General features: G+C 38.5%; 2 protein-coding genes across 7 annotated transcripts in view; one reads left to right on the top strand and one right to left on the bottom strand.

Moving 5' to 3' along the window:
• The first annotated feature begins 87 nt into the window (after positions 1 to 87).
• On the top strand, positions 88 to 13,583 carry PTGER4 (prostaglandin E receptor 4). 2 transcript variants are annotated; one of them, XM_019737310.2, is made up of 3 exons: positions 88 to 585; positions 1,103 to 2,015; positions 11,625 to 13,583. In XM_019737310.2, exons 2-3 carry the CDS (start codon positions 1,146 to 1,148, stop codon positions 12,213 to 12,215), a joined length of 1,461 nt encoding a protein of 486 aa, XP_019592869.1. In that variant the 5' UTR covers positions 88 to 585; positions 1,103 to 1,145; the 3' UTR covers positions 12,216 to 13,583. The 2 variants fall into 2 exon arrangements, with proteins under 2 accessions (XP_019592869.1, XP_019592867.1); XM_019737308.2 differs by having other exon boundaries at positions 88 to 660.
• Positions 13,584 to 20,384: 6,801 nt separating this feature from the next.
• TTC33 (tetratricopeptide repeat domain 33) overlaps positions 20,385 to 24,721 on the bottom strand; it is a 38,799-nt gene continuing 34,462 nt past the window's right edge. For all 5 annotated transcript variants that reach the window (XM_019737218.2, XM_019737215.2, XM_019737214.2 and 2 more), the window contains exon 5: positions 20,385 to 23,471. In XM_019737218.2, the coding sequence (XP_019592777.1) occupies positions 23,118 to 23,471 (354 nt within the window). In that variant the 3' untranslated portion in view covers positions 20,385 to 23,117. The remainder of the gene's footprint in view (positions 23,472 to 24,721) is intronic.

Here is a 24,721-nt window from a genome sequence, read left to right as displayed (position 1 = left end):
CTTCCCATCCGACCAATGGGCGTCCGGGCCGCGCAGAGTGTCCCCGCCTCCGCCAGGGAAACTTGAAGCAAGAGAAAAGTTTGTACAGAGGCTACAAGGGCAAGAGCGCAGCTCGAGACCCGGCATCCCGAGAGGAAGAAGATGAACGGTGTCAGGTCAGAGCCTCTGGCCCAGAGGACCTCAAGCCGCCAACAGGGCGCCAGAAGCGGCCTCAGCGGCAGCCGCCAACCCCAATAGCCGCTCACGCTGCCCAGGATTGTGGAGGAGGGCGGCCCGAGCCGGGGACTGAGGCTCAGTGCCACCTGCGCGATCGACCGCACACCTGAAGTCTGTACGGACACGGACGGGACTTGCGGGCTCCGCAAAGCTTGGATATTCTTGGAAGGAACGGAAAAATAGCAAGAAAGAACGAAAGAAATCCAAGAGCAGACTTCACTGACCCATGCCACTGCCCTTCTGGTTCCCCAGTGTTTTGAAAGCTGTACACTGACTCCAGTTTCAGAAAATTGGTAGCCACCGAGACCCGGCTCTGAGAAGGCAAAGACTTGGCAAGCTCCACATTGCGCGGGAGGAGGCTACAGGCAGGTTAGTGGAGTGTCCGGGGCATCTGAGGCTTGACGCTGGGGGCTCACGCTGCTTCCACCGCCGCGGTCCCCACAGGTGAGATGGGGTTGGCGGGGTCTGGGCAGAGAGCAGTGGGTGGGTGTTCCAGGAGCGGAGCCAGGGAGAAGAGAGCGCGCTCTCCAAATTGTCTTTCATAATTCGTTTTCAATGAGAATTTTGACTCAGACTCTGTCGGGAATTAGAGCGAGCCACTTTTCCCTTGAGATACGTCTTGTTCATCTTGGTAGTGAAGTTGGGTTTGGGGGAGGAAGAGAGAATGGCAGTATCAACTTATAAATACTAAAGCCAGTAGAGTGGTACTGCTGGCAAGACGTATCCGAAACTGGAGATTTCGGTAGCCGCAGTTGGCAAGTGGCTAATGTAGAATCGAGTTGCTCCCCTTGTCTCATCAGCATATTGTTTCTTGGGCGGGGGTCTGACACCTTGCAAGTCGTAATTTCCTCTTACCGCGCCTTTGTCTCTCTCTTACCACCCCCAGACCCAGCCTCGCATTTCAAGGCTCCGTACCACCAGCCATCGCCATGTCCACACCTCAGACCAATGCGTCCGCCTCCTTCAACCCGAACAGCTCGGTGACCATCCCGGCGGTGATGTTCATTTTTGGGGTGGTGGGCAACGTGGTGGCCATCGTCGTTCTATGCAAATCGCGCAAGGAGCAGAAGGAGACGACCTTCTACACGTTGGTATGCGGGCTGGCGGTCACTGACTTGCTGGGCACATTGCTGGTGAGCCCAGTGACCATCGCCACGTACATGAAGGGACAGTGGCCCGGCGGCCAGGCGCTGTGCGAGTACAGTACCTTCATCCTGCTCTTCTTTGGCCTGTCGGGCCTCAGCATCATCTGTGCCATGAGTATCGAGCGCTACCTGGCCATCAACCACGCCTACTTCTACAGCCACTACGTGGACAAGCGGCTGGCGGGCCTCACGCTCTTCGCGGTCTATGCGTCCAACGTGCTCTTCTGCGCGCTGCCCAACATGGGCCTCGGCAGCTCGCGGCTGCAGTACCCCGACACCTGGTGCTTCATCGACTGGACCACCAACGTGACGGCGCACGCCGCCTTCTCCTACATGTACGCGGGCTTCAGCTCCTTCCTCATTCTGGCCACCGTGCTCTGCAACGTGTTGGTGTGCGGCGCGCTGCTCCGTATGCACCGCCAGTTCATGCGCCGCACCTCGCTGGGCACCGAGCAGCACCACGCGGTGGCCGCCGCAGCCTTAGCCTTGGCCTCTTGCCGGGGCAACTCGGCTGCCGCCTCCCCGGCCCTGCCGCGCCTCAGCGACTTTCGCCGCCGCCGGAGCTTCCGCCGCATAGCGGGCGCCGAGATCCAGATGGTCATCTTACTCATCGCCACCTCCCTGGTGGTGCTCATCTGCTCCATCCCGCTGGTGGTGAGTGGCCCCACTCGGCCCTTCTCCCGCATCCACCTCCCTCCTGTGGCTCCGGCTCCCCGCTTTCCCTCTCATGCCTTGGTAGTGGGCGTCTCCTCCAGGTGTCTCCTCCTGGTCCTGGCTGAGATCGCCACTCTCGGCTTCTCAGAGCTGACCGAATCTCCTTTCAGGTCGCCTCCCTAACGAGACGTAGCGGGTGCATTTCCCCTACGCCCCCGAATTTCTTTCCCCGAAAGCCCAGTTTCCTTTCAGTCCCGGGACAGTCCCTACCCCTTGCTGCCTGACAAGGGCCTTGAGCCTTCCGGGAACTCCTGCCTTTCTGTCAGATGTGGAGGGGAAACCGCTGCAGTGTGACTTAGCCCATCCTCCACACTGTGAACAGCAGAATTTAAAACGTCAGGGGTGGTGATGTCTTTTGGTGTACATCATTCCTTCCAGCAGTAGGATTTGGGGTGTTTTGATTTATGTAGGATTTGGGGGTTTGGATTATATAGAATTTAGAGCTAGAAGACATATTAAATGCTTTTTAGTCTAACACCCTCACTTTCCATAGGAAGTGACTTGCTTAAAATAATCTAACACAACTACACTGTGGAGCTAGATTCCCTGTTCTTTACCATGGTGTGACTGGGAGAACATCTCACTGTAGGTATGGGTTACAGTTCCAAAACAGGGCATGGCCCAGACTCAGGCTGCTTCCTTCTCTGTAGTGACCAGAAAAGCAAAGTTTCTCAGGGGTGCTATTAAGGGCAGGCTGATGGACATGGGTTATTGAATATGAATTCTCAACAACTGAGAAGTGCAGTCCAAACTCTGTGTCTTGTGATGAAACAGACTTCTCTGCCTCCAAACCCTGTAGTATTACATCATGTCTCCCTTCTAGAATGATTCTAATTTTGGCTTTTGTACAGTGTGTGTGTTTGAGTTTTGGTACACTTCATTTTTAGGACATCACCTTCTTTTAAAATTGTGTCTGGATTAACTTTTAAAATGTTGTATAAGCAGTAAGGCTGAAAGCCTATCTAGTTCTCCACTTTGCTTGTCATTAAAATGGAATGCACCAGAAACCAATGGGCAGATGCAGAATACTTTAGAGTATCTCTTAAAAGCAACTAGTTCTGAGTTTTTTCATCTCTCAAAACACTGCATTCCTGGAAATTCTAAATTACCAACTCAAGAGATGACTTCTTTCTTATGCTGATTGGGAGCAAGAGAAAATAAATGTAATGGTCTATTATTCCTTTCTTTCCCTTATTAGTACTGTCCAGGGATATTTAATATAAAAGTATTATATTTCTGATAAGAGTGACTGTACATGGAAGGAACTTAGAGGTGGCTGAGAGCCAGCATACAGTAGCTTCTTGCCAATTTGTATAAACAGAAGTAAATATAATTGGCCAGAAGGGCCTCTAAACCATTCCAGGACCCAATATAATTTACAGAGTTAAGTCACACTTGAGCCACATAAATATATTTTACTATGTGTAATGGCAACTCAGAATAAAGTGAGATTTTGGAAGAGATGACACAGCTCCTGCTAGGGCTCCCTTCTCTGTCTGGCCTCTGCCTTATGTTTTACAGAACCATAAATGACAAAGTGAGTGGTTGTTATTTACAGAATATCCACTTTAAAGAACAGAGGAATTAGAACTGGAAGGTTAGCAACACGCACGTACTTTTTAAATGTGTTGTAGTTGGAGGTAAGCATGTGAAGCTATTGATTATACAGTCACAGATGAATTGTTTTCTTCCAGCATCTAGAGAGGCATAAAATGCATAATTCATCTTATTGGCTGAAGTGGCAGACCTGGCTCTGTGGTGCAGGGTCATTTATCAAAAAGCCTTTGAAATTATTGGAGAAGTTAGAGGCAAGAAATTATACGAGCTATATTTGTGGTTTGCAAATTAACCATATTTTAACTAACAAATACTGTCCATTCTATATAAAGTCCATAACATGTAGTGGATAGTAAGTAATTTTACCCTGAAAATTAAAAATTGGCTCAGTTAAGAACTAATCACAGAGTGAAGCTCTAATATACCTTTGTAAGTAATAAGGAATCATACAAGTAGTAATAGCTTCAGTTTTTAGCCTTTAGTTTTGGCTTCCAAAACCTAATTTCAGAATCAACTGAGTTGTAAATTAATGATATGCAATGAACTCATTATACTATCCATCCACCCACAGTTTAGTAATTAGTGAAAGAATTAAAAGGGAAACTTAATCCACAACTATAGTCTTCCTTGGCTTCCTCTTACAACTCTCTTGGATTTTCATGTTTCTCATATTCCTATTGTAATTTAGGCTTAAAGTTTCTGAACTCTGACATTTAAAACAGTCGGACCTATCTTCAGTTCCAAGAAAACGAATGAAGCATCTCTTTTCTTAACTTTATCAAGTTGGCTGCTAATCCTATTTGAGGAAAATCAAACCCTTCGACGCATTTAAAAGGATTAGGAAGGCTAATAGAGCAAATATAGTTTACTTGGAATTTCAGAAAGCTTGATAGAATATATAAGGAAAGCAGGCAGTCCCAAAAAGGACCAAAAAAAGCCCAGTTTTTGTCTTTTGGACACCAGAGAAGGAAAAACTACAGTGGCTCTTAAAGAGCAGTTGATAATTGAGTTTAGCAGAAGTAAATTTTAATTTGTTATCCAACATACATATGTTTCTCAAATAGAGCTTGGAATGGAAATTTGAGAAAGGTTGGGAAATTAGTTGTGGATACAAGGAACTGTGCTGAACTTGCAAAATTTTATAAAGGGAGTTGTAATCAATGAACAGAGAAGGTGTGAGTGCAATCTACAAGGATCATTTTACAAGATTTAGTGGGACAGTGGTTCTTGTCATTTTGTCTATTCTTCTGTTTATATCCAACCTCTGGATTTTTTTTAAATATGGAAGAAGCTGAAGAAATGAAAGAGTATACACTTAAGATAAATAAAAGGGATTGCATTTTTTAGAAATATGCAAGCACGACAGCCTCATAAGGTTCGGCATTAAATTCTGTAGCTAGATCAACTTCTGGTGCCTAAGTTTGCCATTACTAATGTTAAAATAACAATTATAAGCAAATCTTTTGCCTCAGGTCCAAACAGTTAACTGTAAGATTTGGAAAGGCATCCCCCCTTCTCCCCTCCCTCCCCCCCAACCCCCCACCCCCCCAACCCCCCCACCCCTGCAAACCTGGCTGTGTTTATTGCTTACTTGTTTCTTTTATTTTCTTTTTTTCTTACTCTGAAGTAACAAGTGTTCATCTCTGTTAGGGGTAGAACGGCCAATTTGATTAATCTTCTGCCTGAAACTTAGGTCTTTAGGAAAATAGCTTCCTGTGAATGTTTATTTGGTTGCTTACCATAAACTAATTGTATAAATCCTTCACCAGTATTGGATCAGCAAAGGTTTATTAGGGCAGATGAAAACTGCATAAATAGATACACTTTGGTTTACTGCAGGCAACTGGAAGTGGAGTCATAAAAACAGCTGATGGGATTTCAGATGAGTAGAAATCATATCTATAGATAACAAGAGTAATGTCATACTTTGGGTACTATTACAGCAGACCCTGAAGGATTTGATTATTTTTCAAATAAATTTGGCTAAGTTTAAAAAATAGCAATTGCTAAAAGCAGTTTTTTAGTCATAACACAAAATTGCAGACCTATTAATAGTACCTTGAAAACTGCAGGCTAACATAAAAGTAAGGTGTCTCCACATGGGGGGGTACCTCATTGAAAAAAGCTGTCAGGAGTCAATAGGGCTGGCCAATAGTTTCACTCTTTCTGCACTTCAATTCCCTCAACTGCAAATGAAGAATTTATATTATTATGCAACTTACCGGGTGGCTGTGGGTGAGTCCTAGTCTAATGCTCTTTTCACCATGCGTTGCTGACCTGCCAAGGCTTGGTTTTATTGAACTACTATCTACTAACAAGATTTCTTTTCCCCAGAGCTGAAGTGATTCTTACAGTCTCCTAGTAGAATGTTGAAAGTTAGAGTTAAAAAAAAAAACAAAACAAAAACTTCAGAAATAGATTTTCAATGTAGAGACTGACCTGTAGAGATTAAGTAACTTGCCTGCAATAACTGGCCAGTTAGTGACCCAGAAGGAAGGAGAACCGAGCTCGAACCACCCAGTCAAGAACTCCACTATCCTTTACTTAAAGATATATATTTTTTTGTCACTAAAAAAAAAAAAAAAAAAAGTGGTAAGAATTTCTAGTAACAGCTGTGTCAATTTGGGACTCTTCCCAAGTCAGATAACTGAGCACACACAGATAATTCCTTTTATGTGCTTGAAACAGAACAAGTAGCATACACACACAAATCCAATTACAGGATCTTCCCATTTGTTGGAAAGCATTTCTACCTTGACAGTCAGTTACTGAAAATCAGTCTAATCAAAATGTAATCATTGTTTTCCAGTTAACCATTCCCTGCCAACAGGTTAAACAGGAAGTGCATGTGTCTGATACCATGACATTAACTGTCCCCCAAAGCTACCTCTAAGCTGTGGTTTTCAAATTACTGATATGTTCCACAGTGGCCAAGTTTCTACATATGGGTTACCAAAAAGTGACGACAGCCAACAAATATGTAATAAGGAGCAGAAGCAGCATCTGAATAGAAGTTGGTTTGATTCCAAAGCTTGGGTGTCTACAGTGTATAGCTTTGCTGTCATCACATCTTCTGTTGAATTTATCATATTTTCTCCAAGTTACGTTCCTATGCGTCTGCACCCTAATCTCTAGTCATCCTCAAGAAGTTGAGAAGATTGTAATGTATGCCAATATTAACAATAAACCACAAGCATAAATCTGCAGCTACTAAAATATAGACTGACTTCTAAAATTGCAATAGATTATATTTGTTGTTTGTACTCAGTGAATTTTTTTATGGTGTTTTCCCCGACACAGAGGTTCTGTTTTATCAGCAGCACACTCTTCCAACACTGTAAACTGCCTGAACATGTTTACTTGTGTAAAATATAGGGCCTGTTGGACAAGAATTCCAGAAAGTGCTTTCGCCCACCCATATGATATTGAAGTGCTGCTGTGCATATTTCCCTCACAATCCAGGGTTTTGCCTTTTGGGAAGAGCAAATCAAGTAGCCTGTAAAGTGAGACAGAGATTGCTGTATTTTCAAACATTACTAACTGCGTGGAGCTTTTGTTCATTTTTGTCTTTTTTTTCCTTCCACTTCAAGTCACTCTCCATTGAAAACATGCTTCAAATGCAAGCTCATTCGCCTTGATTCTTTTCAAATAATTTAACCAACTTTTGATTGTGTTTTTGCCTGAGTTTCGGATTTTGCTTTTCCTACTCATCTTTTTGCCACCCTGTGAACGTCCCCGTTACTGAAACAACATGAAGCAACTAGGCTCAGTGGCTTGTGTTCATTGTAAGCTCCCCAAACCCCACCATGGAACTCTAAAATAGGGCTTCTTTGGTTCTCTGCCTTTATCTGCCTAAAAGCAGAGCATAAATTTCCCCTTGTGAACATCGCCTAACTTTCCTCTCTCCCTCCCCTGGACCAGGAGGAGGAAGGAGAGTGACCCTTATCATGAGAGACAGAACCAGTACCAAGATGAGCCTGCATAAATCTTACTAAAAAATAAATAACTCTTATCTGCCCTTAGGTCTCCCATGTATTTCCTAGTTATGTTCCCACAATTGACCTCCCTTGAAGCTCAAACCCTCTCTTCTTTGTTGAGAAGGGTATATAGATAGACTCATAAGTCTGCTCTTTCAGTTACTGTTTTGTGAACTTTTATGCATGTAAAACATATTAATAAATTTGTATACCTTTCCCCATCAATTAATTAATAAAATAGGGCTTCCTATCATTGCCTTCTACAGGAGTCAAAATTAATTACTGCCGTGGATGAAGTGAGGCTCAGAGATCATTCTTCCCTTGCCTGCCATCATCTTTGATTATGAAAGCCCATTATTAAATTTTTTTTATAACACTGTGACTTTTCTAAAAGGTCGTAGGAATTTAAAAAATAAAATGCTACCCCCTAATACATTCCTTTAAATAGCTACAAATTTCATTCCTTTTATATCCATTTTAACTGTTCAAAACTTTTCCTCCTTTCAGTAGTAACCATGTTTTCTTTGAGATAGTGGTGGGAGAAACAACCAGCAACAAAACATGTAAGTGTTAAAAAAACATCAGAAATGCTAAGTTCAGACTTAACCAAGATTCTGTTCTAAACGAGGGTCTTAGAGATGAGGGCTGTGGGCCTTTTCTGGGGAACCAAAAAGTCGCAAGTGGCGCAACACTGCCACCTAGTGGCTGCAAGTCTCAAGTTCACACAAACCCCGCTGTTTCTCGAGCCTAGTACACACAGACACAGAGGACCTGATAATAACAGATTTAATCCATCATTTCTTTTATCCTTCGAAACATAGTATGTGATATGAGTAAAATGTCAGCCTCATGCTTTTCACCAATTATCCCATTGCTGGGAAATAACTGTTAAACAGAAAGCCAGCCAACATAGAGGTAATCTGGAGACCTGGGGCCCAGACCAGTCGGCCACCAACAGAGTGGGGAACCTTGCTTGATAAGTTCCTCACAACCTCTCATCTGAGAAGAGGCCCATAGACCTAAAGGAAATTAATCTCTCAGTGCCCAGGAGCAGGTGAGAACCTCGATAAATATTATGGTAGGAAGAAACCAAGCAGCTTTGTTTCACTAGATTTTGTAAAGCGAGAAAATCAGTCCTGCTTATTTTTGATAGTATCATTTATCCCAGCAGAGTTTCTAAAAGTATTTTAAGAGAAGTCATCATATACTCTCGTTCACTCTAGTTTAATTTTTATTTAGCGGTTTTCCAAAGATCAAAGTATTAATTTCATCTAAGTTAGACCCACTTCATCATTTTATTCTATGAGATTTACAAGACCATAATCCCTTATCCAAAATATTTAGGACCAGATGTGTTTTAGAATTCTGAAATTTTTGGGTTTTAGAAAAGTAATTTAATAACATATTGTATAACAATGTAATATCTACATCAGAACTGAGACAGTACCTCTGGAGCAAAACATAGGAATATTCATACCAAGTGGAATCAACAGAACTATAATAGCCTCATAATCTCGTCAGTTTAGGCTTTGCTGCCAAAATCACTTTAGGTCACGGTTTGCAACAAAAAACCAAGGAATAACAACAAAAGAACAGCAAGTGGACAACAATAACAATTTCTTGATTGTGGACCTGTACCTGATGAAGGTCTAAATTCCAGTTACGGAAGAAATAGATACACAGTGACATCTCATTGATCTAGCATCATCTAGGAGTAAGTTTCATATGAGTTGAGTTTTACAGATTAATGAAATTTCTTTAAACGTTTTAAACTTTCTCCTTTTATCCAGATGGTATAAATATTTCCAAAAGATCCCTACTCTTTCTTAATGATTCATACACCGTGAATATTATAATTATACTGTTAGGGAAGGTAGCAATCTCCTCAAGTCTTGTTAAAGTTAGAGATATCCACCCCTAGTTAAATGGTTCCAGCTCTGCTTTTGTGAGTTCTCCCTCCTTTTTATGGTTTTGATGCATCTTCCTGGGCTGAGACTCGCCTCTTCTCCCTCACCTAAAATAAGTACCAAAGGCAAGTAATAATTATTAAATAATTACTAAAGACAGGTGGTAATTATCATAAAACCACTATTTTCATATGAATTACAGGTGAGATTTTTATGTAAAAGGTCCTAGTGGAATTAGAAGAGCTAGACTAATAATAATACCTTAGATAAGAGTAATTTATAAATATGTATGTTTTTATTGAGATATAATTGACATTACTTTCAGATGTACAACATAGTGATTCTATATTTGTATATATTGTGATGTGATCACAATAAGTCTAGTTACCATCCCTTGCCATACATAGTTGCAAAAATTTTTTTTGATGAGAAAAAGAGATCTCTTTAAGGGTAAATTTGAGAGTGTGCATTTAACAGAGTGCTTTTTTCTCTCGTGGATAAAATGATACTCTTCCTTAAGTTTACACAAATTCATGGTCTCTTCATTGAATCATTTGAAGTTCCCAGAAGTTGGCATATCATTTCATTCTTTCATGACTGGACATGAAATTAGCTCTACTTGAAATGTTATAGCCTTCCTTCTAAATTTAACAAACTCCCACTCATCCATCAAAACTCAGTGCACTAATTCAAAAACAGAAATTCAGTGCAAGCTTCCTCTCCCCGGGGAAGCATCTTCTGATGCGCTCCCATTCAGGTCCAGAGTAGTTGTGCCCTCTGAGTACATACCTCTCCCATTTCATTTCCTATCACCCCAGCAATAGTTGGTCTACCTTCCTGTCTTCTACACTATAGGTTACTCACTGCCCTCAAGAAGTTTATGGCACTTAATGGAACTCTGTGCCCAGAAGCTAGCATAATGCCTAACACAGTAAATGCTTACTGTTAAATGATTACATGCATGCAAAAATGTGAGTGAGCAAATATTTTTAACTGCCAAAAATAAGACTCCAAAATAGCAAACAAGTTGTTAGGGTCTCCTTCTGTTTACTTCATTGAAGCCATACCTGGCCGGTAGTGGGCTGGCAGATGTGCCTCTTGCCTTCAATAGGTCAGACTGCACTAGAAGGAGCTGTCATTCCTGCTGGTATGTCCAGAATGCTCCTTTAGCACTTGGCTATTTACTGGCTCAAATGCTATACAAGCACAAGGGAGGAGTTGATTCTGATTGGAGTTTCAGGATGGAGTCACTGAGTGGCAGCTGTTAAGCAAAAATACAGTTGAAAAGCAGCAAGGAGCCTTCAATTGAAGGTTTAGCAGCTGAGTAGCATAATCAGATCTGCATTTAAGAAATAATCTTGTGGCAGTTTGGAGGATAGACTGGAAAGGAGAGGAATTGGAGGTGGGAAATTTAGTTTCCCGGCTGATACAATAATCCAGATGAGAAATGCAATTAGAGGGAGAAGACTGGGACAGGTTTTTGAAGGAAGAGTTGATAACACTAGATGATGATTATCGCTGGGGAACAGACTCAGAGAGAAAATAAAAATTTTTCTGGTCATTCTGGATCATAGGAGATTCAGATGTTGGTTTAAAAGTTTCCAGTATATTCTTCCTAGTCTCTAAAATAAAGGAATCTCTGGGCTTGTCTGTGATGACTCGATGGTTAGTTGACTTAACAAAATGAGTTTCATTTAAATATATATAATGGCAACTAGGATAAGGGAAATCAATGGCTATAGGAAAAAAATTGATACTTCATTAGAATTACAAAACCTTAAAAGCACTCTCAGAAATGAAGTTAATAAAATGCTTCTCAGGGGAACTTGATGCATATGTTACCTGTACACACATTGCATTTTTATATGCCGTCTTTGATCTAGGAAAGATATTCATAAGTTACCAAAATTTAAAGTTATACTAACTCAAAACATAAATGTGATTGTACCATCAGCGGTTTTTCTGAGGCTTCTGCTGCTTTTTTTTTTTTGACACTTATTACCAGAAAAGAGGGCAGTTACCAAATGTTGCTAAGTTAGACATTGCGTGCAAATGTTTCCCCAGTTGTCTAGTGGTAAAATCTAATTGTGGGCATCTCATTTACGCAGGTCCGAGTGTTCATCAACCAGTTGTACCAGCCAAATTTAGTGCGAGAAATCAGCAAAAATCCCGATTTGCAGGCCATCCGCATCGCTGCTGTGAACCCCATCCTGGACCCCTGGATATATATCCTCCTGCGGAAGACAGTGCTCAGTAAAGCCATCGAGAAGATCAAATGCCTTTTCTGCCGCATCGGTGGGTCCCACAGAGATAGTCCAGGACAGCACTGCTCGGACAGCAGGAGGACTTCCTCTGCCATATCCGGCCACTCTCGCTCCTTCCTGTCCCGGGAACTGAAGGAGATCAGCAGCACATCTCAGACCCTCCTTTACACGCCAGACCTCAGCGAAAATAGCCTCGGAGGCAGGAATTTGCTTCCAGGTGTGCCTGGCATGAGCCTGTCTCAAGCAGATACCACCTCCCTGAGGACTTTGAGAATCTCTGAGACCTCGGACTCCTCACAGGGGCAGGACTCGGAGAGTGTCTTACTGGTGGACGAGGTTGCAGGGAGTAGCAGGGCCGGGCCTGCCCCAAAGGGGAGCTCCCTGCAAGTCACATTTCCCAATGAAACACTGAACTTATCAGAAAAATGTATATAGTAGCTAAGGAAAGAACTGCAGCACTGTTTCTGGAAGCTTACACTCCTGTGCAATAGACACATTAGTGACGTGTTTAGCTGTGCTCAGAAGGGCTCCTTTTGTCCTATGACTCACATTAGAGAACATCTGGTTTTTGAGCACTTTTCAAACAATCAAGTTGATTCACATGTCTCCTGAGGTCTGAAACACGTTGGTTGCCAGCTCTCTGTGACACAGGATTTTAGTCACAACTTGATCGCTGGGAAGATCTACCTTCAGTTTTCTACTTGACAGGAGGATGGCAGAAGTTTTGCTGTTTTCATACCATAACGGGCTTTATATCTGGCACACAGCAGAAGGCCAGGTATGGAAGGGCTCTAGTTCAATAAACTATGAGGACTATCTTATGGATGATTTAAGTGTCTCACTAAAGCATGAAATGTGAATTTTATTGTTGTAAATATGATTTAAGGTATTTAAAGTATTTTCTTCTCTGTGAGAAGGTTTATTGTTAATACAAGGTATAATAAAATTATGCTAACCCCTCTCCTCCCAGTATAACCAGCTGAATGAAGTTGCAGGTGTTAGATTTTTTTCACACACAAGTTCAGGCCAAGGTGTTGAACATTCACAGTGACACTCATATGTATAAAATGGATATAGATTTTTTTAAAAAGAGTTTAGCACTATTAAAAGAATAAAGAAAAATAGCTTTTAAGACATGAAAATTACAGTCCAAAATACTGATGTTCTTACCAAACTATGTGTAACGCACAGTGAAAATTTTTTAGAGATGGCTACATGTATTTATCCAGAAAACTGATTTCAGGAGAATCTAACCTGCTGGCAAATGTTTTCTACTTTTGTCCCCATGAACTGGCACTTTTTAAAATGTAACAAATTTTAAAAAGTCTAATGAATAACCCATAGTTGAAGTGTACAATAGAAAAATTAAAAGTCTAAGCAGCTTGTTTTCTCCCTGAAATTGTGCATAGTTTTACTTTCCTAAGGAATGATACAGAATATCCTTTAAAATTTAAGAGGAAGACAGATTGCACCATAACGGCCTTTACTTTGAGCTGTGAGAGGATTGGTTAAATTAGCCTTTCACAGACGTAGAGTCTAAGATAAGGGGTGCAGAACCTGGGCACATAAAGGTCACCTTCTAACAGTTTTGTGTCACACCCAATAATGCTGTACACACATTTGGAGGAAACTTTCTCAAAGAAATATTAAGCATGTTTTGTTGCTTAAAGTGTTTTTGTGAATTGCCTGGTTGTGAAATTCTGAGCCTGATAGTGATATGGTTTTAAGAAGCAATTGTACCAACTGAAATTATTTTGGAGATTATAATAAATAAATACACTCAATCTGAGTTCCATATCCTCAGTTTTGGAGAACTGTGTGATTTTTGTTCAAGTCATCTTCTGTTCTCTTTTTCAATTGGAATATTTAAAAATTTTTATTTTGAAATGTGAAATTTAGAGAAAAGTTGCAGGAATGTGGTACAAAGCCTTGGATCCACTTAGTGAAAATGGTATTCAGAAACCACGATCTGCGTGAAAGCCATACTCAAAATCACTGGTTTATATGGATGGTGGGGAAGACACTAGTGCTTCCTGCTAATAAGTTCTCTAGATCAGTGCTTCTCAAACGTGTTACCTGGAGAGCTCTAAAACACAAACTTTCTGATTCAGTAGGTCTGGGATGAGGGGGTGTATACATTTCTAAAAAGCTCCTAGACGATGCTGACACTGCCAATGTGAGGCTACACTTCGAGTAGCAGTGTATCCCCAGGAGCGAGGTCATAATGTGCTGTTCACAAGTTTTTAAAGAGATTTTTGGATGATGTCAGAAAAACATAATTGTCATTTTCACAGACCTGATGGAACAGTGATTCTCAGCAGAGGTAGGGATAGCTCAGAAAACAAGCATCTGGCTCAAACTTCTACAATGTTCTATCTCACTAATAGAAATAGTTCTTTTTCCCCAATTTTTGCTAACCAATGCCTAAGAAATAATATTTTTAGAGAATATTTTACTGTGACTGATTTTTGTTTTTCTCCCATGTATACCAACAATGAGACAATACCTAGATTTACATATATATATATATATATATAAAACCATGTTTCCCCAAAAATCAGACCTAGCCAGACAATCAGCTCTAATGCATCTTTTGGAGCAAAACTTAATATGAGACCTGGTCTTATTTTACTATAAGACCGGGTATAATAATAATAAATAATATAATAAATACCAGGTCTTATATTAACTTTTGCTCTCAAAAGACGCATTATAGCTGATTGTCCGACTAGGTCTTATTTTCGGGGAAGCAGTATATACATATACATGTGTGTGTGTATATATATATATATAAACATAAATATAACGTTCATCACCCATGTTCATGGGGGAAAAACAAAAGCCTCATTCACAAATTAGCATTACTAATGCTCAGGGCAAAATCTCACTCATCCTTTACTTCAGGTTCACCATCCAGAACACTGATTCCGGCTTATTCTTTTTTTTAATTGAAATTCACATATTATAAAACTTATCCTGTAAATTATTTTCGTATGTTCACAGAATGCAACCATCACTGCTAATTCCAGAACGCATTCCTCATGCCAGAAAGAAACCACATACCCATTTGCATTCACTCCAGTCAGACAATGTCTGGCCTTCGCTGTCTGGCTTTTTTCACTTAGCATATTTTCAGAGTTCATCCATGTTGTAGCCATGAATCAGGACTTCATTCCTTCTTTATAGGTGAATATCTCATTGTCTAGATATACCACATTTTGTTTAGGCTTCGATTGATGGGTTGTTTCCACTTTTTGGCTGTTAATAATGCAGATAGTAGTATTTATGTACAAGTTTTTGTGTAAACACGTTTTCAATTCTCTATATACCTGGCAGTGAAATTGCTGGATCATAATGATAAATATGTTTAATTTTTTGAAGAACTGCCAAACTATTTTCCCAAGTGGCTGTACCATTTTACAGTACCACCAGTAATGTACAAGGGTTCCAATTTCTCCACATCCTTATCAATACTTGTTATTGTCCATGCTTCTGATTATAGCTATCCTAGTGGGCATGAAGTGGTATCTCACTGTGGTGTGGATTTGCGTTTCCCTAATGACTAATGATGTTGAGCATCTTCTCATGTCCTTAGTGACCATTAGTATGTCTTACCTGGAGAAATGTCTATTCAAATCATTTGCCCATTTTTTTAATTGGGTTGTATGTCTTTACTAGTTTGCTAGGGCTGCCTTAACAAAATACCACAGAGTGAATAACTTCAATAGAAACATATTTTCTCACAGTTCTGGAGGCTACAAGTCTAAGATGAAAGTAATGGAAGGCTTGGTTTCTCCTGTGGCCTCTCCTTGGCTTACAGATGGCCTTTTCTCTGCACTGGTATCCCTGGTGTCTCTCTTCTTATAAGGACACTAGTCATATTGGATTAGGGCCCACCCTTATGACCTCATTTAACTGTAATTATCTCCTTAAAAGCCCTATCTCCAAATGCAGTCAGATTGGGAGTTAGAGCTTCACCGATGAACTTGGGAGGGGACACAATTCAGTCCACAAGAATGTCTTTATTGTTGAGTCTGGCTTATTATTAAAAGAATAGCCAAGGAAGAAAAATTCCAACGTTGTTCGTCTTCCACATTTATTCATAAGTCTTACCAGCTCTGTTATGCAAAGATGGATTCTTGTTGTGGGAAACATGTTCCAAACCATTTACAGCTTCAAATTTTCTGTGCAAGAAAGTTCTGATTGTCTAACTGGCTGCTGTGAAATCTTACCTGGTCCCAACAGGATATAGCAGACAGGTAATTTTAACATGATCTCATAATATTTGACAATCTAACCAACCAGGTCAAATATGTTAGAAAAGGTTGTAAGATTGTTAGAGTTATTAAGGGTACTTTGACCAGAGGCCATGGAATGCAAGAGTTTTTTCCCAAAGCACAGTGACTCCTCTCCACAAGTTTCTTACTGGAGCCACAAACACAAAGGGCCATGGAAAAATTCAGGCAAATTTGTATTTACTGTTGGCTATGCCTTTGGCCATAAACCTTAACCCAGAAATACTCATTTTCACTAAATCACTTGTACTAGTTTCAGAACAATACAAGCCATGAAGTTTGCTCTCTTCCACCTCTCCCCCACCAAACCTGAGCCTAAGATGCTGCAAGTATCATCTCATGATTGTTCTCCAGAACAGTGAAACCAGAGAAACATGGACTCCTAGCAAGAGAGAACATTTGACTCTTATAGGCTACAAGGTCAATATACAAAAATCAACTGTATTTCTAAATAAAATTAGGAAATGAAATTTTAAAAACACTCCTTGTAATAGCATCAAAAAATATGAAATATTTCAGCATAAACTTAAAAATATGGGCAAGACCGCTTCACAAAAACTAACAACAACAAAAATTACGAGAAATTAAAGACCTAAAACAATGAGTTATACCATGATCATGGATTCAAAGATATGAATGACATTGTTAGATGGCAATTCTTTCCAAACTAATTAATAGATTCAACCCAATTCCAATAAAAGTCCCAGCTGACTTGCATGTAGAGAGAGAGAAGTTGATTCTAAAATGTATATGGAAGGGCAAAGAAACTAGAATAGCAAAATTTTGGGGTGATAAGACAAATTTAGAAAAATCACACTGATTTTTAAGACTACAATTTTTAAGCTAGTAATCAAGACAGTGGTATTGACAGAAGAATCGACATACAGATCAGTGTAACAGAATACAGAGCACAAACTTTCAATACATGGTGAATTGATTTTCAACAGATGCCAAGGATTTCAACAGGAAAGGAGAGTTTTTTCAATGACTAGTGCTTGAATAACTGGACATCAAAAAACAAAACAAAACTTGACCTTTACCTCATACTATACATAAAAATTTACTTGAAATGGATCACAGACCTAATTGTGAAAGCTAAAACTATAACATATCTAGCAGAAAACAAAATTTTTCTGATTTTAGAGTAGGCACAGATTTCTCAGCACACAGAAAGTACAAACATAACAGAAAAAGAAAAACTGGACTTCATCAAAATTAAAGACTTCTTTCTTCAAAAGGTATCATTAAGAAAACAAAAAGGGAAGTTACTCAATTTTCTTGGTCTCTCCCACGTACACAGGAGGGATACATGTCATTAAACTTTAGTTTTTCTCCTGCTAATCTGTCTCGTATTAATTTGATTATTAGTCTAGCCAGAAAAACATAGGAAGGCAGGAGGAAAATTATTTTTCCACCCTGAGTTTTGGCAAGTCAGTCAGGAGAACTCACTGGCTGGGATGCTGCTTGCTTCTGAGAAACTGCTGCAGCTGAGAAATTTGACAAAAAGCTCGCAAGAGGACCACATCAATTACAACTAAACTACAGAACAACTACCACTGAGAATCACCTGAAGTCTTGCTGAACCAAAGCCCTACAACTATGGACATACATAAGAAGCCTCCTCGAGACTGGCAGGAGGGGCAGAGACATTGAATAGGCTGGTCCCATAGTCACGTGTGACCATTAAAAATAGGGAGTGATATCTTGGCTGCAGAGGTCCCCCCGAGGAGCAAGGGGTCCCAGTCCCACACCAGGCTCCTCAGCCCAGGGTTCCAGTGCCAGGGAGGTGAAGGGATTAAGAAGTACAAATTGGTAGTTACAAAATAGTCATGGGGATGTAAAGCATAGAGAATACAGTCAATAATATGGTAATACTTATGCATAGTGCCAGGTGGGTACTAGACTAGTCAGGCGGATCACTTCTTAAATTATATACAAGTAAATGTCTAACCACTATGCTCTATACCTGAAATTAATACAATAGTGAATGTCTAAATAAATAAATAAAGTGTAAAAAAAAATGGCAAGGCACAAATAGGGACAAAATATTCACAACACATGTAAAGTATTTTTACCTAGAATATAGAAAAAAATCTTACAGCTCAATAATAAGATAACCCAAACAAAAAGTGGGCAAAATATTTGAACAGACACTTCCCAAATGAAGATATACAAATGTCAAACAAGCATATGAAAGATGCTAAACACCATCAGGAAAACACATATTAAAACCACAATGAGATACCACTACACAGCCACTAACATCACTCAAATTAAAAACAATGACAACACCATGCACTGACAAAGATATGGAGACTTGACATGTATACCTAACAGCTTTATTTATAATAGATCAAAACTTGAGATATTCATCAACAACCTAGATGTCCAACAGATACGAAAAGCTACAAACTGTGGTACATCCATACAATAGAATAATGCTCAGCAATAAAAATGAACATATTACTGATATGCACAATAACATGGAAGAATCTCAACATGGATGGATTTCAAAAGTATTATGCTGAGCAACAAATGTCAGACACACAGTACATTTTGTATGATATCTTTATTTGAAATTCCAGTAAAATCAAATCCAATTTATAGACACCGAAAGCAGATCAATAATTGAACAGGGCTGTTTGTTGGGAATGGAGAACTGACTGCAAATGAGCATTAGAGAACTTTGTGGTTGGTGGACATATTCTACATCTTGATGGTAACGGTGATTGACTAGATGTTTACATTTGTCTAAACTCCTCAAACTATAAACATACAATGGGTGCATTTGTTATATGCAAACTATACTTGAAGAAAGTTGACAGAATGGGCAGACGGTATCATGGGTCATTTCACATTCTTTCCTTTCACATTTAATTGGATTAAATCTAGAGTCAATATTGTGGTCTATCACAATTCCAAAGTCAGTAGACCTTTTGAATATCATGTTTCCCCGAAAATAAGACCTAGCTGGACCATCAGCTCTAATGTCTTTTGGAGCAAAAATTAATATAATAAAAATTATATAAGACCGGGTATTATATTATATATTATATTATATTACATTATACCCGGGCTTATATTAAAATAAGACCGGGTCTTATATTAATTTTTGCTCCAAAAGATGCATTAGAGCTGGTGGTCTGGCTAAGTCTTATTTTTGGGGAAACACGGTATCTTGAACAAATTTCCATGATTTAAAAAAAAAAATCTAAAATTATTTTTAAAAGTCCCTATTTGGTTTTTGACTCGTTTACTTTGAAGTATAACCTGCACTATACTTCAAAGTTTTCCCATGGTTAGAGGGAGTCATATTAATACCCCTTGTCCCCTGACTTCTGAGCCACTTGAGACAGAGTCAGGCAGATAGATTCAATACATCAGACTAATGCTGAAGAAGTCTAGGTTAGAGGATGTAATACAGGTTTGTGCCAACAACGGCCACCTAATACCAAACCAAGAATTAGACCTGCTCACCAAGGCATGGACAGTCCTGCACAACCATGGTCTTTCCTTGTAGAGAGAGAGCCTTCATAGGCTCTCTGCAGGCATGACAAATCCAAAATAAGGAAAGAAAGAGCTTTCATGTCCAGTTATTTAACCCGAACTCCCTCTCTTGAGGAGGTGGGAGGAAGGAAGGGACAGATCAGGACTCCTTGGTTAATGAATGTCCAAAGAAACACTATGAACAGAAGCCATCTCCACCCTCTGCCTTCCCAACAAAGTATAGATCAACATTTCTCAACCCTTTTTCCACCTTGGCACATAAAACAGGTGAAGTTCACACACAGCACACATTAAGGCACAAGTCATGGTACACTAGCTATAGGGCCACTCCTTCTCTTCAATTCAAGTGAACATAATTTAATTGCAAATGAGTAAAGTGACATATTTCAATTTACTTTGGTAATGAGTAAACCATTTACAAATTTCTGTATTACTGGTTTAAAAAAACACATTACTTTCTCAATCCTAAAATGCCATCAATTACAAATATACCATCAAGTTTAATAGTAATCTCTCAAAAAAAACACCCACACCTTTAATATAGTTATTGATTTGAAGATAATTATAAAACTACGGCTCTTGTGTCAACTCACAAATCATTTATATATATTATGTCATGAAATCAAAGTCCAGAGTCAATTTAGAAGCACTTCTGACTCACAAAGCCTGAAATTAAAGAAATGATTGACAATTTCCTACTGCTGGGAAGGGCAATGAAATAAGCTGTTGACGTCATTACATAAAGCATAATTTTCAAACTAAAAATGCTAGATCGATCAGTTATAATCATGGAAACTCCAGCTTTCTGTGACAAAGCTTTTTATTTAAGTCTTCGTTATAGTTTTACCATGTAACATCAACTTAAAAGGTTTTCATTCTTATCCTCCTACGGTACCATAAAATTTTGTACATAGAACCCAATTGCAGTAGATTTAAGCTCTGTTATTTATACCATGCATGACTTTTCAATGTTTATGTAGTATTTGTTAGCACGTTTAAGATAAATACTCTACAACCTAAGAACCTGTTGTCTAGAGAATAATATATGATTCTCAAATTATCAGGCATGGTCTGGATGTGTAGTATTCTGACTAATGAGTGTCTATGCCACACAATTTTTAAACAAGAAAAATACAAATTATATACAGTATATTTCTGGTGTTCAGTGTTGTTTCACAAAGTATATTAAACATCTTTATATTATCACAAACATCAATTTTTTTTCAGATTCAAAAGAATTTGTTATTACAGTTAACAAGCTTAGTAAATGTCAGCATATCACTATTCACATCCTTATAAAATAATATTTTTTTTTCTCTTCATGCATAGAAGAGTGTTAGCTAAGCATTTTGGGGGCCTAGAGAAATGAGCTGCTTTCCTTCTCCATAACTCACTATTTCTTTCTCTCCTCCATCTCATGTGTAAACCATCTTGTCTCACATGTGAGTAAGGAAGAGAAAAACCTGGCCTACCCCTGTCAACACAGAGGAAACACTGGGTTCTTAAACAGAATCTAGTGGCTACATGCACTCCACCCTGGGTCTTGCCTCTTTGGGGTTGAACATAGACCTTATACTAATAAGAATCCACAATCGATACCATCTGTCCTATAATATCAGAAGTAGTGACTTCTGACTTTCAGATAAGGAAAAGATTACAAAACAAGTTCTGCTTTCTTATAGTCAGAAGAAATGGAGGTTAAATATCTCCAAACTAATTCAAGGTCTTCATAGAAAAAGCTAGCATTTACTGAGTACTTCATATGCGAGACACCACACAAGGTACTTTACATATTTTATTTTTACATGAGAAAAAAATCAATCTAATTTTTCAAAAGCTAGCAACACAAAATAATAGGCAAATCTTTAAAATACAGCAAAAACTATTCACAAATTATACAATAAACAAACACCCATTACTTAAAACAACATACCAAATGATAAGTGCTCACTTCTCTAGGTACCCAACTATCTACCCTTTGAGAATATTTCTTATTTAACAAAATAAAATATAATTAATATTTGTGGGGGGTTTTTTGGATCATTCTAAAACTAACCTCTCTAACCAGAGCTAACTTTCCAATATAACTTTGGGGGAAAATATAATACTTTTCAAGGCAAGTGCCAGACTTCTCTGACTCTGAAAAAAAGAGGAGAACATTCCACTAAAAGAAATATTTTAAAAATCATCTCAGAAAAATGTAGACCATTATTTATATGTTCCAAACAAGGTAAGATTTCTTAAAATAAAGTAACTTACTAAAGGATAAAATTAATTTTACACCAATAATAGCTTCCTGAGTATCAGAAGTAACAGTACCCAGTAGTTTTATATAATTACACTACAATATATGCAGTATAAAAATAATAATTCACATTAGCAGTGACAGTATTGATTTGTGGATGTAATTATGGTGTTTCAAAGAATTATTTCTTCAATATATCCTTCTCTACTCATGGGATCGTACTATAAATCACATTTCAGTTTCCAGGTATGTTGTGCCTAAGTTAGTCACTCACTGGCACTCTAATAATAACATCCCTACTTTTTTATTTTTAGAAAGATATAATTTAGCTATTTAAAATTGTGATTATTTCTCATTTCACTGAGTAGTTCCAAACAAGTTATCCAGAAAAGGACTACCAAACCATCAGCGGGAAAGTTACAAGCAAAAGGTAAGTTATTAAGCTTTTAAAAATGAAGAAAATACTGCTTTTGACTGGGACAACACTGCAGTACAATTTATGATGTAGCTGTAGAAGAGCCATTCATGTTTTTAAAAAGCACATCTTAAAAATGACTCGCATGTGATAAGGACTATCTACTTTAACAATTAAAAAATAAAACCATCATTCTTACACTTGTTAGTACTTCACACATCCAACAAACACTAAAGGCGACAACTACCAAGGCTATCATAATTTTGAAGTCAAAATATAAGCACAAATCAGAATAAGAGAAAATACAGAAAATGTTCAGAATGTACATATTTGCATGCATTGCCAGCCCAAATTTCAAAGAATCTACATATAACCAATGACAACTTTGAGTCACAATGAATGTCAAAAATATTCAAGCTTTGTGACAGACTTACTCTAATGAAACAAGAAAAATAGAAGAGCAAATAGTAACAGCAGTATATTTTTAGGAGGGGAAAAAATCACCAACCTCCTTTATCATAAAACAGAAGTCAACGATCAACATTTTAATAACACTGGCCATCAAGTTATTCACTATTCGAGAATTCACCTTTCAAGTTGGGTCTTTAAAATGTATTCATTTATATATTTGGATTAAGTTTATTAATCAAAAACCACTGTACTCGGAATTCTAATCTTACGAAGTTTAAATCATAACTTATCAAAGCGTAGTCCAAACACGATACAATAATTCTACCATTTAGTTTTTATGTCTCATCCGAAAAACGTATTTTACAAACAGGAGTTTTATCCTGTTTCTCAAGAGTAAATGCCCCCTAAGCCTAAATTTTTAAGTGGCAATCAAAAAGACAGATTCAATTAATTCCTACTATGCTTCATCGGGCTTTGATAAAAACAGAACCATCTGGTGGTGTAGCACCATCTTCCTTCTCAGTTACAGTCTCTACAGTCCCAGAAGCTGACACAATAACCATTGTTTTATTTTCTGAAACTGTCTTCTGTTTTTCAGCAATAGCTGCACAAACAGCAACAATCTCATCACTTTCAAAGTCATAGTCAGGAATCGACTTTGGAGAGATATGTGTTACTTCCGCTGGCGCTTCACTTTTCTTAATCCTCTGGGCTGCCTTCTGCTGCTCCTGAAGAGTTCTTGCCCAAGAAAGGTCTTCTTTCCATATTTCAGGGTTCATTGGATAGATGTGAAGGGCTATCTGAAAACTTCGAATTGCCTAGTTAGGAAAAAGGTCAGGGTTTTTCATTGGCTCTGTTTTAAAAAAATGAGTGTATTGAACATAATCCACTATATATACATATATACATATATGTATATCTATATATACACACATATATATATGTATATATGTATATATATGTGTGTGTGTGTGTGTGTGTATATATATATATATATATAGATAGATAGATAGATAGATAGATAGATAGATATATTTCTTTTTTTTTTTTTTTTAAAGGATGCAAGTTAGCACTATACCCTAACCACTAGATGATGGTTATGATGGAAAAAAAAAAAGGTTATAAAGGTGTGAAAGAAAGTGACTGACATAAATTGCTGATGAGAACTAAAAGTCCATTAAAATAGAGGTACTGATATTATGGTTCAAACCAATGCAAATGCATTGCTCAGCTTCTGCAGATCAGCAAATATATGAATCTAGGTATTTCCTAGGCTAAACCATGATCAGGAAGGTACCAGGAATGAATACCCTTGAAGCCAAGAACTTAGATCATAATAATGCTAACATGTATTGAATGTCACAGAAGACAAAGGCAGTCATTGCGTAATGAAAAAAGGGTTAATTCCCAAGAAAGAAATAACAATTATAAATATATATGCACCCATCATCAGAACACCTAAGTATATAAACACTGACAGAACTGAAAGGAGAAACAGACAGCTATAGCAGATCAATAAGGAAAACAGAAAACTTGAACAACACTACAGAACAAAGGGACTTAACAGACCTATACAGAACATTTCACCAAACAGCAGCAGAATATGTATTATTCTCAAGCTCATATGGAACATTTTCCTTATAGATCACGTTATGTTGCAAAACAAGTCTTAATAAATTTAAGAAGACACACAAAGCATCTTTTCTGACTACAGTGGAGTAAAACTTGAAATCAGTAGCAAAAGGAAAACTGGAAAATTCACAAATATGTGGAAATTAAATAAATAACAACTAAGTTAAAGGAGAAATTATATATATATGTGTGTAAGTGTCCATATATATATGGACACACACACACACACACACACACACACACACACACACACACACACAGAGGGTGCCAAAAAAATGTATACACATTTTAAGAAAGGAAAAAACTATTAAAGTTGTAATACTCAACATATACCGATAACATAAGATGAATACACATCACATTTGACTTCGCAATTACAAGAGGTGCTCAAAGTGGTTACCATCAGCATCCAGATACTTCTGATTAAGGCAAAGTA

This window comes from Rhinolophus sinicus, linkage group LG03 (genome assembly GCF_036562045.2).
Source record: "Rhinolophus sinicus isolate RSC01 linkage group LG03, ASM3656204v1, whole genome shotgun sequence".
NCBI classification, from domain to species: domain Eukaryota; kingdom Metazoa; phylum Chordata; class Mammalia; order Chiroptera; family Rhinolophidae; genus Rhinolophus; species Rhinolophus sinicus.
Note: the sequence above shows the minus strand (reverse complement) of the source record. Positions and strands in the feature narration are given on the sequence as shown.

Excerpts from the sequence above, each read along its gene's own strand:
- PTGER4 (XM_019737310.2), top strand. The coding sequence starts at position 1,146 with ATGTCCACACCTCAGACCAATGCGTCCGCCTCCTTCAACCCGAACAGC. Across the intron at positions 2,016-11,624 it reads TCTGCTCCATCCCGCTGGTG|GTCCGAGTGTTCATCAACCA; the intron begins GTGAGTGGCCCC and ends TCATTTACGCAG.